Source organism: Cydia pomonella, chromosome 7 (assembly GCF_033807575.1).
Source record: "Cydia pomonella isolate Wapato2018A chromosome 7, ilCydPomo1, whole genome shotgun sequence".
NCBI classification, from domain to species: domain Eukaryota; kingdom Metazoa; phylum Arthropoda; class Insecta; order Lepidoptera; family Tortricidae; genus Cydia; species Cydia pomonella.
This window is the reverse complement of record NC_084709.1, coordinates 3,755,261-3,768,507: the sequence shown is the minus strand read 5'-3', so window position 1 is coordinate 3,768,507 and position 13,247 is coordinate 3,755,261. Positions and strand designations below refer to the sequence as shown.

The following is a 13,247-nucleotide window of genomic DNA, read 5'->3' as shown; positions in this document are numbered from 1 at the left end:
ATAGTAAACATTGTCCCCCATTTCGGGGAACTTTAGCCCGCGGGTAGCTAGCCTACAAGTAATACCCATTGATTGTACCTATCGTATTAAAATGACATAATCATACGATTATGTCATTTTAGACGAAGATCAGTTGATAGTTTTCGTTAATCCAATGATAGTTTTCGTTGAAAGACTGAATTAATTAAGTGCTGGTATCTAAATTTTAAGTTTTTCATGAGTGTTGTGAGTTTTTGCTCTCCATAGGTTTAAAATAAGTGTAAGTGAGTCTTAAGTTACAAAAACGAATTGTTAGCCTACTATTTCCAACGTTTATTCTCGTTAAAATGCTGTGATTTAAGAATTTGTTACGTTTTCAGTATTAAGTTTTACTTGACTGATATTTTGTACTTTTATTTTACTTAGAGGTAAAATATTACCATATTCTTGTTACTAATAAAGGTGATTATTATCGTATATGTTGACTAATTCTAATGATGATTCTCATTAACAGGCTGTTAATTAAGGTTTTGTTAAAATTTGAACAACTTTTATTCTATCTCAGAACTGAAAAAGTTATTTTTGTTTGATTTTTGCTCAAATAAATGTCAAATATTGTATCCAAAATTGATTCGTTTCATTTACTAGCCTACCTTAAAGAGGTTTCTTGGGTTTCTTTGTTGTTTAGATTAATAGTGGGACTTTCTGTATGAAAATAAGTATACAATTCAAACTTACCCGCATCTAAGATCAACTTTGGCCCAAAAATGAAAAAATAAAAAAAAATACACAGAAGGTTTTTTTTTACTTTTTTTTTACGTTTACTTATCCGACGTATCCTTAAGATGCACCTAACCGTAACTAAAAATTCGGATCAAGGATAGAAACGTAATGATCTAGAAGTATATAAAAAAATACAAGAAAAAAGGGTCATGTAACCCGACTTTACGGTATTTAAAAATATATCAAATTGATTTTCGCGCCTAATTTTTACAAAAATAAAAAAATCTAAAAATGTTGCTTTTAGAGCTATGGTTAGTTAATAAATATTTTTCGGAATGTCAATATCTAGAGAGGAAAATGGGGACTACGTTTGTATGGAGTAGCGGCCGCCCCCTTTCCTCTTAATATAGCCGATGCTTGTCATCATGGTCAACGTTTATACACAAAATGAAAAAAGGTCCAAAAACAAAAGCACTTATTGACCATATAATAATGTAACAAATCGAATAAAGCTGGAGCGGATACGTTTCAGAGTCCCAGCTCGATTCAGCTCGCGCTCTAATGCTTTGTTCTCGGTTCCCACCACCTCTAGTAACGCCGGTTTGCGAGCCCCCTTACGTCGTATTTGTAACACTTACAATAAAGAATTTACTTCCATCGATATATTCAATGTCACTAGGCCCAAATTCCGTTATCAAATACTCAATATTTTCAACGGCCAACACAATGTTCATCAGTAGTGTGTCGTCATCATTGCTAGTATCGGTACTGTCAATGTACTTAATAATATATTGCACAAATTGGTTATCAGTACCTAATTTCGACTTTTTGCTGATTTTATTTTCTTCTCCATTTGAATTTAGTACCTAAATTATAATATACATAAGCTTGGTCTATAACACTTGGTAAACTTGTATGTTAACATACCGTTTAGTTAAGTCCGTTTATTTTATGTATGTTTTAGTGAGAGCGTTTAAGGAAGTAAGTGTTCATCTCTATATTGTTTGTACCTAACAATGTAACCTATTATCCTGTCGCATACTTCTGTTGTTTCTCCAATAAAAAGAAAAAAAAAAAAGGTATAACTGTTATAAAAGATTGTCAATATAAAGGGGCCGACTGATTAACACTCCACCTATGGAAGGTAGAGGCAAGGAACAAAATCTCCTTAAATAAATAAATAATAGATTTTTCTGACCTACCCAATGAATAGTGAAGGTCATCAAGAGCATACTCGCTGAGATCAATGGAATGGAGGGTCTTTCGATTGGACACAATTCTAACGCATTACAAATACGCTATTTTGTAATTACCATGTTGAATATTTTAAATTGCGTGTTTTGACAATTAATGTTGACAAACAGTTGACAATGTTACATTAAGAGTCATCTTGACATTACTTTAGAAATCCATAAACAATGGTCATCTGTTTATACTTTTTAAAATGATGGAGTAAGACTGACGAGATTAGCGCAATTTATAAATGTTTTACGTCAAGTAGAATTTTGCTCTAGAGCGACATCTAGCGTTGAGTAGAAAAGTTAAAGCGAAATTAACTACAATTAATTAACTCATTTAATGTTTTTATTTCGATTCCTGCAACCGTTTGATATCAGCTATATTATACGAAAAATAGCTTATACAAATACTTTTCACGTGATATACATGATATATTTTTTTTTAACTGTAAATTGTGTCTCTTTAAATACTTTACCATTGGTGTTGATACAAGAAGAATAAAGTATATTTTATATTCTTTCTAATAAAATACGTTACAACTTATTATATCTCGCGTTTAAGGAAATATAACTGCTTATATGCGCGACTTCTTTTTTTTTGTATAGCTCTGTCCCTGCAAGTTGTCTAAGCAGGCGCGGATACAAGATTTGGCTTAGGGGGGGGCCATTTTGAGAAAATCATATATTTTTGCACAGAAAATAAAATTTACTCAATTTAGTAATGTGAGAGCCAGGGTTTTAGGGGGGGGGGGGCATTGCCCCTATGCCCCCCCCCCCTTGTATCCGCGCCTGTGTCTAAGGTTAGTGCCATACATTAAAATAAAACTAAGATTAATAGCTTATAATCGACATATGTTTCAACAGTATACATCCATGGGACACTGCCCATTGTCCATGTCCCATATGTATGTAAGTCTATAAGGTATTTATAATATGGGCCTTTAGCCTTAATCAAATTTTAAAATAAATAAATAAAAATATTGTCCAAGTAAAGAACTGCATATACGCATCTTTTTATAAAGCTACTTTAGCTAAAAGAACTAGAAATGCGTTACAACAAGCAATCTAGTAAAATGTATCTTTGCAGCTGGAATTCAGCTCGGCTAAAATAATTTTACAACTAGTGGTTCTGTGAGCTGCTGTAGACAGCCTTTGTGACAAGCTTAAAACTTCACGAGAACCAGTTGAGAATTACGACCTGTAAAGGAGACAGACATTTTTCATACAAAAGTGCATGTTCTCTTTTATGTAGATACAATCAACAAACTTTCAGATTTTGGACCGGGTATGGAGGAAAGAAAAGAGAGGTAAGGGCACTGTGAATGTCATCTCGCTTTGTGTGGTAGGGTAGGGATGTCATTCCAGATCTAGAACAGAGCCCAACTGGGAAAGTGCCTCCAACTTACAGAAAACCGCACACAAATAACTAGAACCTACTGATAGTGTTGTGTTCCTGCCGGTGAGTAAGGTTGCCAGAGCTCAACGAGAGTATTAAGTTAACGGGACATATGCTTGATTGCACCAACGTAGTATAAAAACATAAACTATTATTTATTCGTATTAAAAATAATAATTTATTATTTATTTACAATTAGTATATACATATTGCTATATACAGATGATTACTATAACTAGCTTATATCTAAAATAGGCCCTTGAGGCATTGTACCAAGGATGCTGGCGGCATTTCCTCGTTGTATCGCAATACTGATACGTTGTGCGAGGAAGCTGCCAGCTCTTCGGTCACCAGTTACGTCAACCAGACGTTTCGCAATTTCTCCAAAAAAAACTTGTGCGCGCTGGGACCCCATGGACCTAGAGTTTCAACGCCAAATGATACAAAATGGTACTCTCTACCGAGGCTCTTATATTTATTACGTTTCAAAATTTCGGCGTTTTCAAAATAATTATGCATCTACTCCTCATCTTAGCGATTGGCGGTTTCATTTTAAGTTGGCGGTTGCTTCCCAAAAAATACCGAATTAAAGGAACCCGAGGGTTGCATCCCGAAGGAACCTCCAGTTTCGTCACCGGACGCGAAAATGCTAAGCCACGAGCGCTCACAATGATATTGGATCTATCGTTTAATTCAAGTAGAATTAACAAGGTACAGATTTTTTGATTGATACAAGATTGGATCTTGCGATAAAAATAATTCCCACTAGATCCATTTGTCATTTAAACTGGATCTATTACTAAAAGAAGTTCTCGTTAGATCCATTGGCCGGAAGTTGGATCTAACGAACAAAAAAATTCTCACTAGATCCATCTTGGATCTACTGGTTGGATCTATCGAGAATGAAGGATATTATAGGACATTATTACACAAATTGACCAAGTCCCACTGTAAGCTCAATAAGGCTTGTGTTGTAGGTACCTAGACAACGATATATATAATATATTATAATTATAAATACTTAAATACATAGAAAAACCTATGACTTAGAAACAAATATCCGTGTTCATCACACAAATATATGCTCTTACCAGGATTTGGACCCGGGACCATCAGCTTCATAGGCAGGGTCACTACCCACTAGGCCAGACCGGTCAACGTCGGTCCATAGGCAGAACTGTTGCAAAAGTGTCCAGCTGTCAGCTATAAATAGTTCCAAATCTTTCCAGAGTAGCGCTAGAGTAGCTAAGAACCTAGGCGTTATTGACGGAGTGAAGTGCGCTGTCTATGATTAGATTTTTTTCTCAAGTATTCTAGGTATTGTAGCGCCACCTATTTATGGTTTTTTGTCGGACACTTTTTTGATACATGGAGATTCTGTTCTTACCTCTACCTTCCGTAACTCGGTCTGTCAGTTAGAACAAAAAGTTGACAGTTCCGAACTGACAGACCGATATCGTCCAGCGGCCGTTTTTGATTGTTTTTGAATTGAGAACGTTTCTTGGAAAAATCTTAACACCACGAACCCCGCCGCCCAAAGTACCCGCTAGATGTCGCTGTTATATTCGTGAAAAATCTTATAATTAATTTCTTTTGCATTAGAAAAAGGGTAAACTATTTTGAAAAATTTGTCGCAGAAAATAAGTAACAATTATATAGCATAAATGATCGTTAACATTATTTTGGTTTCGTAATTAATAGTTACTATTTTAAAAAGCGTTTTTCCATAAAAATACACGTCAAAATTGTTTACCCGCCATCTAATGCCACAAAAACGTATTTCACGCACATAACAGCGACATCTAGCGGGTACTTCGACAACTAAAATTAACTAGGAAATCCATACGTTGGACACATAAAAAAATATAACTTACATAGTTAAAAATGTAGGCAGACACCACCACCTGAGTTATATTATATAAAAGTAAAGTGTGCTTGAGTTGGTAAGCGGGCCGCTTCGACATGTAAGAAGGGCCCAATTTGAGTACGAACGCGATGTACGCCAGCCATATTGCTATCACTGGCCACGGGGAGCTCATCAGGAACCAGTTGTCTACGTAGTCCACTGAAAATAAAATTTTAAAGTTAATAATATGAAGCGAGATTCGAACTCAGGAACACTACATAATTAGTTTTATTTTATTTCCTTCTTTATTCACAGGCCTTAGGCGGTTATCACACTGGCGCTGCGCTGTGGCTTCGGCTCTAATTGACATAAAAACCAAAGTTGTTCGTTTCAATTTTTTTATTGGAATAAGTTTTGCCCAGCATTGTTATGTTCATTTTTTAATTTAGGACAATTTGGCATAATAAGTGTAGAGTTATTTTTTTTTGAAAAAAAAAATGTTTGGATCAGGAACAAAAATCAATTTATTTCGAAAAACGCAAACCGTAATACCCTCGCAGATAGCTGTACTACGAATTATTTTTTGAACAATAAACGATTTAAAAAACGCACCCGTGACGGAAATATGTAATAGGCCAAAAAAATTACAAATAACCGTAATATAGCCGTCTGTGAGGTAATTACAGTTTTTGAAATAAATTGATTTTTTGTTACTGATCCATACATTTTTCCGAAAAAAGCGCTGGTGGCCTAGCGGTAAGAGCGTGCGACTTGCAATCCGGAGGTCGCGAGTTCAAACCCCGGCTCGTACCAATGAGTTTTTCGGAACTTATGTACGAAATATCATTCGATATTTACCAGTCGCTTTTCGGTGAAGGAAAACATCGTGAGGAAACCGGACTAATCCCAACAAGGCCTAGTTTACCCTCTGGGTTGGAAGGTCAGATGGCAGTCGCTTTCGTAAAAACTAGTGCCTACGCCAAATCTTGGGATTAGTTGTCAAGCGGACCCCAGGCTCCCATGAGCCGTGGCAAAATGCCGGGACAACGCGAGGAAGAAGAGACATTTTTCCGAAATACAAAATCATAACTCGACACTCTTTATGCCAAATTGTCCCAAATTCATAAGTTTCCGCAACAATGCTAGGCAAAACCTATTTCTATAAAAAGAAAATTAAAATAACAACTTTGGTTTTTATGTCAATGGGAGCCTTTCAGGAAAGTCAGCATCTGTGTTATAGTTATAACCACCTTATGCTTGGACCACACTAACGGGAAACGCCGTTGATCATCGCGATAATCACAGTGGCTATATGAAAAACGTTCATTACACATTAGTGTGGCCCCGGCTTTACGAAGACGCGTTGCGTAGTAAGAAAGTAGGTAGGTAGTAGGGGAGAAGGGAATGTTTTATTTTATTTAATACTTGATAAAAGTGTAATGGCGTTGGTCACAAACTGCAAATACTGTGTAATAGTTGTGAAGTTTCAAAAATGGTAAACCGATTCGCTGACTGTCCCTACCTATGGTTTTTTTGACATTTCTAGTAATATTAGTTGGTTTTTAGGGTTCCGTACTTAAAGGGTAAAAACGGAACCCTATTACTAAGGCCCCACTGGCTGTCTGTTACCAGGCTGTATCTCATGAACCATGATAGATGATGTATTTCTGTTGCCGCTATAACAGCAAATAATAAAAACAGAATAAAATTAACATTTAATTGGGGCTCCCATACAACAAACGTGTTTTTTTTTGCTGTATTTTTGGGTAATGGCACCGGAAGTCTTCGTGTGCGAGTCCGATTTGCACTTGGCCGGTTTTTATATGAAATTATTTCCATCACCGATATTTAAATAATCGATTGACATTCAACAAGAATAACGGCATTTTTCCGATTCGTAAATGTCATTAAATACTGTAAATACCAATTCATATTCCTACCGTTTGTCTTGGCTTATTTCCACAGCTCATGGAAGCTCGGGGTCCGCTTGGAAACTAATCCCAAGAATTGGCGTAAGTATTAGGTACTAGTTTTTACACAAGCGACCGCCATCTGACTTTCCAACCCAGAGGGGAAACTAGGCCATAATGGGATTAGTCCAGTATCGTTACCTCACGATGTTTTCCTTCACCGAAAAGCGACTGATAAATAATATATCAAATGTTATATCGTACATAAGTTCCAAAAAAGCCATTTGTACGAGCCGGGGTTTGAACCCGCGACCTTCGTATTGAAAATCGCACGCTCTTACCGCTAGGCTACCTACACTTTTTTATAAATTAATAAATTATAGAAGGTCTTCGACTATTGATAATATTTCTATTACATATAATCAAATGGCAGTGGCCAATCCTCTAAAACACCAATTTATATATACAAAAAAGAGAAACTTAGTAAAAAATAGTAAACAAAATGTTGTAAACAAGTTTTGATAAAACGCTTTTTTTCGGCATTGGTCGGTTCGCTTCTAAAAATATACATGTAGGTGCCAAGAACCTGAATACTATTATTTTTTTCGCATTAAATATGTATAAAAAAGAAAAACAAGTTTATTTTTGACACAAACAAACCCGAATCAAGGTCACAAGTACGGTTACCACGAGCTTGTCACTGACCTGACACTGACATACCTATCTATTATCATCATTATCATTTAGCAGTTAGGTAAATTGTTTGTCGAAATATTAAGATTTTTGACAAACGCTGTTTATTTCGAGAAGGTACTAAGTAACGGTTTCTAATTGCTATTAGAAAAATAGAAAGTATGTTAATTAATTAGTAAATTACCGATTGGTCTATACGATCTCATTAAACAGTTAATGAACATAATAGTTAACTCGTTAGCAAATGTATGCATGCTTATTAACAGCCGACAAAGTGCTATATTTTGCTAAGTTGCGTCATAAATAATAGTACCATTACATCAATTATAATTAATAATCTAAATTTTTATTTAAAAATTGGCTCATAACCTGTTTAAAGTGACCTTTCCATTTCAATCTGTTACATTTATTGCCAATACGATGTTGTTATATTTTTGAAACAATAAAAGATGAGTCTTAAGAGTCTGTCAACACCCAATGTCCTTGAAATTGATGTTACTTAAACAGTTTTTTAAGAAAGACTATTTTATTTTAGTCAAGTAAGAAAAATATATGTTCATATTAATTATATTTCAAAGACCGTGGTCGTACTCGATACACGATTGAACGAAATCGGCTCGATAGAAAATAATTGCAAAGATTGGTCTTAAAATCACAATTAAACGGTTTTATGTCTTTATTGTTTTGACTTATGGGTCTGCAATTAAAATCACAATTTCAAAACATTTATATCTAAACCGTGGTCCAGTTAAATATTACACTAATAATCCACTTTTTTTATTTAAATATTTTTCTTATTATTCCCTTGCCCAGGCGCAGTAACATGCGACAGTGCTATATCATTTACTCCGATACAAATAGACAGTGTGCGCGCTTTAGGTATTGACAGCATCTTAAGAGGAAAGAATAGCTTTTCGAATGTAACGAAATAACTGTAATATTTTTATGAAATTCCATTTTGGGAGAAAACGGTTTCCACTAACTACATCCTAACAAATCACCTTGATTTTGATGTCGATTTATAAGTTTCGCTTTATTGAAAAAAAAAACAAGAAAAAAGGAAACAAAATCGTTTTGAAAATTAAATAAAAGGAAACCCTATAAACCTAGTTTTTCATTGTGCCAATAACATAGGTACTATAAAATCATGGAGAATGGAAAATTTTTTGAAGCGGAAAAACATTTTCTCTTTTTTTATGAAGGATCACGTGGTATTCCTCATAAGGTGTCCACTGATTACCAGTTCGCCGGACGATATAGGCCTGTCAGTTCACAATAAAAGGTGAGTCTTAAAATCTCGCAAAAGCTGACAACCGCCCCTTCAGGCCCTGTTTACTTGATTAGTGTTTAGTGCGCGTTCATACATTTACTACTTGCGTTTAATAGCAAATGTATGAACTCGCTCTGAACACTAATCAATGTGTAAACAGGGCCTCAAGGGGCTCACTGATTACCCAGTTCACTGGACGATATCAGCCTGTCAGTTATTTGCGATGGATTGTCAGCTTTTGCGAATAACTGACAGGCCAATATCGTCCGGCGAACTGATAATCAGTGGGCCCCATAGGGCTCATCTTTTATAGATACGTAAATTTTGACAAGATTCTATTTGGCCCTGAGACAGTGACGCTAACAAGCAGCTTACATAACACCTGATGATGTGTTACGTCATGTTAAACAAAAGTCAACGACTAATATCAAAATATTTGTGTTCAGTACTCGTACCAAAAATCTATCGAGAAAAAGATGAGCCATCGTGTTTCTGACAAGCATACGGCTAGTTCAAAGACTGAAGTTATACATACTAGAAAATAATCGATGAAATCCTTGTACAAGCCTGTAAATATCGATTTAAAAATAGCGCATTTTACTATACACCGCGCCTTAACCTGAACCTTATCTCTTTGAAATAAGGTTTATGACATGTCTTTTCTTGACTGTGTTGTCTCGTCTTTTGGCATTGACAAGTGTGATCAGTACGTACAAAAACAATAGGAAAAATTACTGCATAGTTCTGCCGCCAGAGAGAAGCACTATCACATCACTTAAACCATAGAATAACTTACACATACAGCACATACTATGCTTTGAACAGTTTTTTGAGAAGTGTTCACTATGACATTGAGGCATCAAGGCGGTTTGTTCACAGAGGCCTACCGCGAAACACGTTCAACGTGTTGCCTCTCTATCGCACTTGTAGATTCGTACGTAAGTGTGACGGGGACGCAACATGTAGAACGTGGTTCGCGGTAGGCCCTCTGGCCTCTTTATTGCTCGAATATGCATCCGTGTGGAGACTGCCGTGTGATGGTGCCGGTGGAATAGAATAGTACCACCCCATATCTTCCTGTGGGTATCGTTAAAGACAATAAAGGGAGTGTCGAAAAGTTCTTGACCCCTTGAAACTTTTCCATAGCTATACTGTTCCATCTATCCGAGTTTTTCTCCGGTCATAGCGGTCTCCGTTCCACTGGATCAAGAAAAATAAGGATGAATATTTGCACCTGCGTTTTGCGCGTACGTTTGTGCACTTCAATATCTCCTGCGTACTTGACTGTTTCCGCAAAATGGACTCAGATATCGGCGTTAAGCCCAGCGGCGATGGGTTGAGATAGAGAGGTTCGGTTTGATGCAAGAGTGATAGAGAGGCAGACAACGTAATTTTGATTTTGAACACTTGCTGAGGTTCGCTCCTTTACATTAATTCGTGCCTACTTAACTTTAATTCTAAGGCTTGTAATGTTTTGTAGCATTGCCTGTATACATTTTTCAATGCGGTGTTGTGATGGTGTTAAATATTAAAAATATACGTCTATGTCTATTCTGTTCTGTGTTAGAACCTCAGTATGTGGTAGATATGCCTCCTACGCAGTTTTGCGTAATATCCCCTATTGAGATTTTATCGGTGTATTGTCGAGTATTCCGTCGCCTGTCAAGTTTTACGTCAAGTAGGTATGGTACAGCACAGCCATACGTTGTCACTGCAAGAAAGTCAAGTCAGTGCATTTATTTATATATTAGCGTAGTTGAAGTCCATTCCAATTAGGGGGACGAATGTTACTCGCGTCCGGAGGAGCTACCCACCACAACCCTGCACATGTCCCTGGGTGGTGCTAAAGAGTGACAAATCAAGAGGCAAATAAACAAATGATTACGAATATTGCGATGAATACGAGTACGAACTCCAATTAGTAGCATGCCTACCGATTTATATTTAAATATGTTTAGCGCGATTAGCGATGTCTAAAAAAATCGATCGGTGAATAACCGATGGTAAATAACAAGTTTTTATATCATTGACGTTGGTGGTAAACCATAGATATGCGTCACTTTAATAAATTTCATTGGAATATAACATATTAACTAAAAATAAAACTAATCGAACCCTTATGGTGAGACTCTGTTCGTCCGTCCGTCTGTCACAACGCTAAATATCACGAGAACCACTTAAGCTATCGATTTGAAATTTGGAATAGTTATGAACAACCCTAAACCAGATACATTGAAAGTATTATTATTTTATTTTATTCTTATTAGCTATGGAAAATGCCCAATATGAAGAGGGGGCAAAATTTCAAAGTCTATTGACTAGGTCAAGTGGGGTATCATTTGAAAGAGGTCAATTAAGTTAGGTTACGGGAAACCCCAGAGCTTCGCCAGTGGTTATAAAAGGTTCGCAAAAAGACAGCGTAAGTACATATTTATGACAAGAAACAGGTGATTGGCTTTTTGTATTAAAGGGCATTTTTTTTTGTCCGATTTTGATAAAAAATGGTAAAGTTTGAAGAGCACCTCATTCTGGTCGTCAATACAAATTTGGGACAAAAAATGTATGTTTCCCACTGAGTTACAAAAATTCGTAATTCAGTGGAAGATAAGATTTTATTGGATACGAGTATACGATGGAATTGCGCTTATGTCATACAGGATAAAGAAGTCTATCTATACACCAAATGTTATCAAAATTAGAGAAAAAAGAATAAAACGTCAATAAAATGAAAAATAGTCCTAAAATTTGTTTTGGAAAATTTCAAGTACTTTCGCAGTCATCTAGAAAACGTAGCAAGAGTGCGTTGGGCTGATGAGATCTATTATTATCATCATTTTTAGCCTCTTGTCGCCCACTGCTGAACGCCACGTATCCTGGTCCTGAACTAGTCTCACCCAAAGGGCCAGCGATCTTCCGAATGTCGTCCAGCGGGCTATGGGACGCCAGGCACTTTTGTCTTCCTAGAGTGGCCACCAATAAGTTAACGCTTTGGTTCACCTGCCAAACCTACCATCACTATTTCTGAAGAGATACCCTGCTCTAAACTGAGAGGGCAGGGTACCAGGGACCACGGGCTGCACTACTTTTTTCATAATTACTTTTCATATATTATTATAGTTTGATATTTTTTAATATAGTTTGATCATATTATTATAGTTTAATGTAAGTTAAGGTTTTTGGAAGTAGTTTTTAAGGTTTTCATTTTGTATTTTAAATTGATTTGTGAAATGAATAAACAAAGAGACTTTTGTTTGATATGTCGTTATTTTGAATAACATAATATAAGACAAACTACTACATCACCTAATGACATACATAATATTATTCTTTGTATAATGTTTATAGGATATAACTAGTGACATTAGTTAAATAATTGTAAATATGTAGAAAGTGAATTAGGTTTGGTAAAAACTGTGACCCCATTAACGAATATCTAGGAAAAAGTAGGTTAGGCGACCTGGTATAATAATATAAAAATAATAATTCAGCCTTTATACGCCCCTCTGCTGAGCACAGGCCTCCTCTCCCGGACCCGGTATAAAAAAAGTTTAATATTAAAATATAATATATCATAATTGACATTTTTGGTTGAAGGAATGTCAGTTTTGATACTGACAGTATAACATCGGAAACAGATCGAATAACTAAAACTCGAATTGGCTTGTCAGGGAATTATTGCCGCCTGCCGGCAGCGCGAGGGGAAGCGGCAGGAAGTTTTGGATCGATCTGAGAATCTAAACCAGCCATGAGGAATTCCAATAGAATTTTGAAATTTAGAATGTTATTGTGCCAGAAATAATAGGAGAGTTCATAACGTAACGTTATATAAACTGCATAGTCATTTTTAAGTATGTACGAACAGGTCATTAACCTATACTTATTAACACCAAGACTCTAATCGAATAGTGATAATATTATTAATAAACAGACAGGTTTTTAACTAACTAAATATGTAAGTATACATACTGTGCAACTTTATAAATAATTTAAACTGTCACAATTTACACAAATTTATATTAATTATTGACACTCAAGAGGGGACTCCCGCAAAATTGTAGTTTTTTTTCAGGTTTGACAACATTAATAAATGAACGAACGTGAATAACGCATCTATACTGGCAAGGATGGAAACGCTGGTGGCTTAGCGGTAAGAGCGTGCGACTTGCAATCCGGAGGTCGCGGGTTCAAACCC

At 36.0% G+C, this 13,247-nt stretch overlaps 2 protein-coding genes across 3 annotated transcripts in view; both read right to left on the bottom strand.

Annotated features, from left to right (window-relative positions):
* LOC133519607 (elongation of very long chain fatty acids protein 7-like) overlaps nucleotides 1-13,247 on the bottom strand; it is a 54,827-nt gene that overhangs the window by 20,374 nt on the left and 21,206 nt on the right. The window contains exon 2 of one of the 2 annotated variants that reach the window (XM_061853638.1): nucleotides 5,211-5,401. The exons of the other annotated variant lie outside the window; for it this stretch is intronic. Within the exon in view, the coding sequence (XP_061709622.1) occupies nucleotides 5,211-5,401 (191 nt within the window). The remainder of the gene's footprint in view (nucleotides 1-5,210; nucleotides 5,402-13,247) is intronic. 2 annotated transcript variants of the gene reach the window in all.
* The window catches only part of LOC133519603 (cytochrome P450 4C1-like), a 185,272-nt gene that overhangs the window by 152,419 nt on the left and 19,606 nt on the right, over nucleotides 1-13,247 (bottom strand). The gene's annotated exons all lie outside the window — the stretch shown is intronic.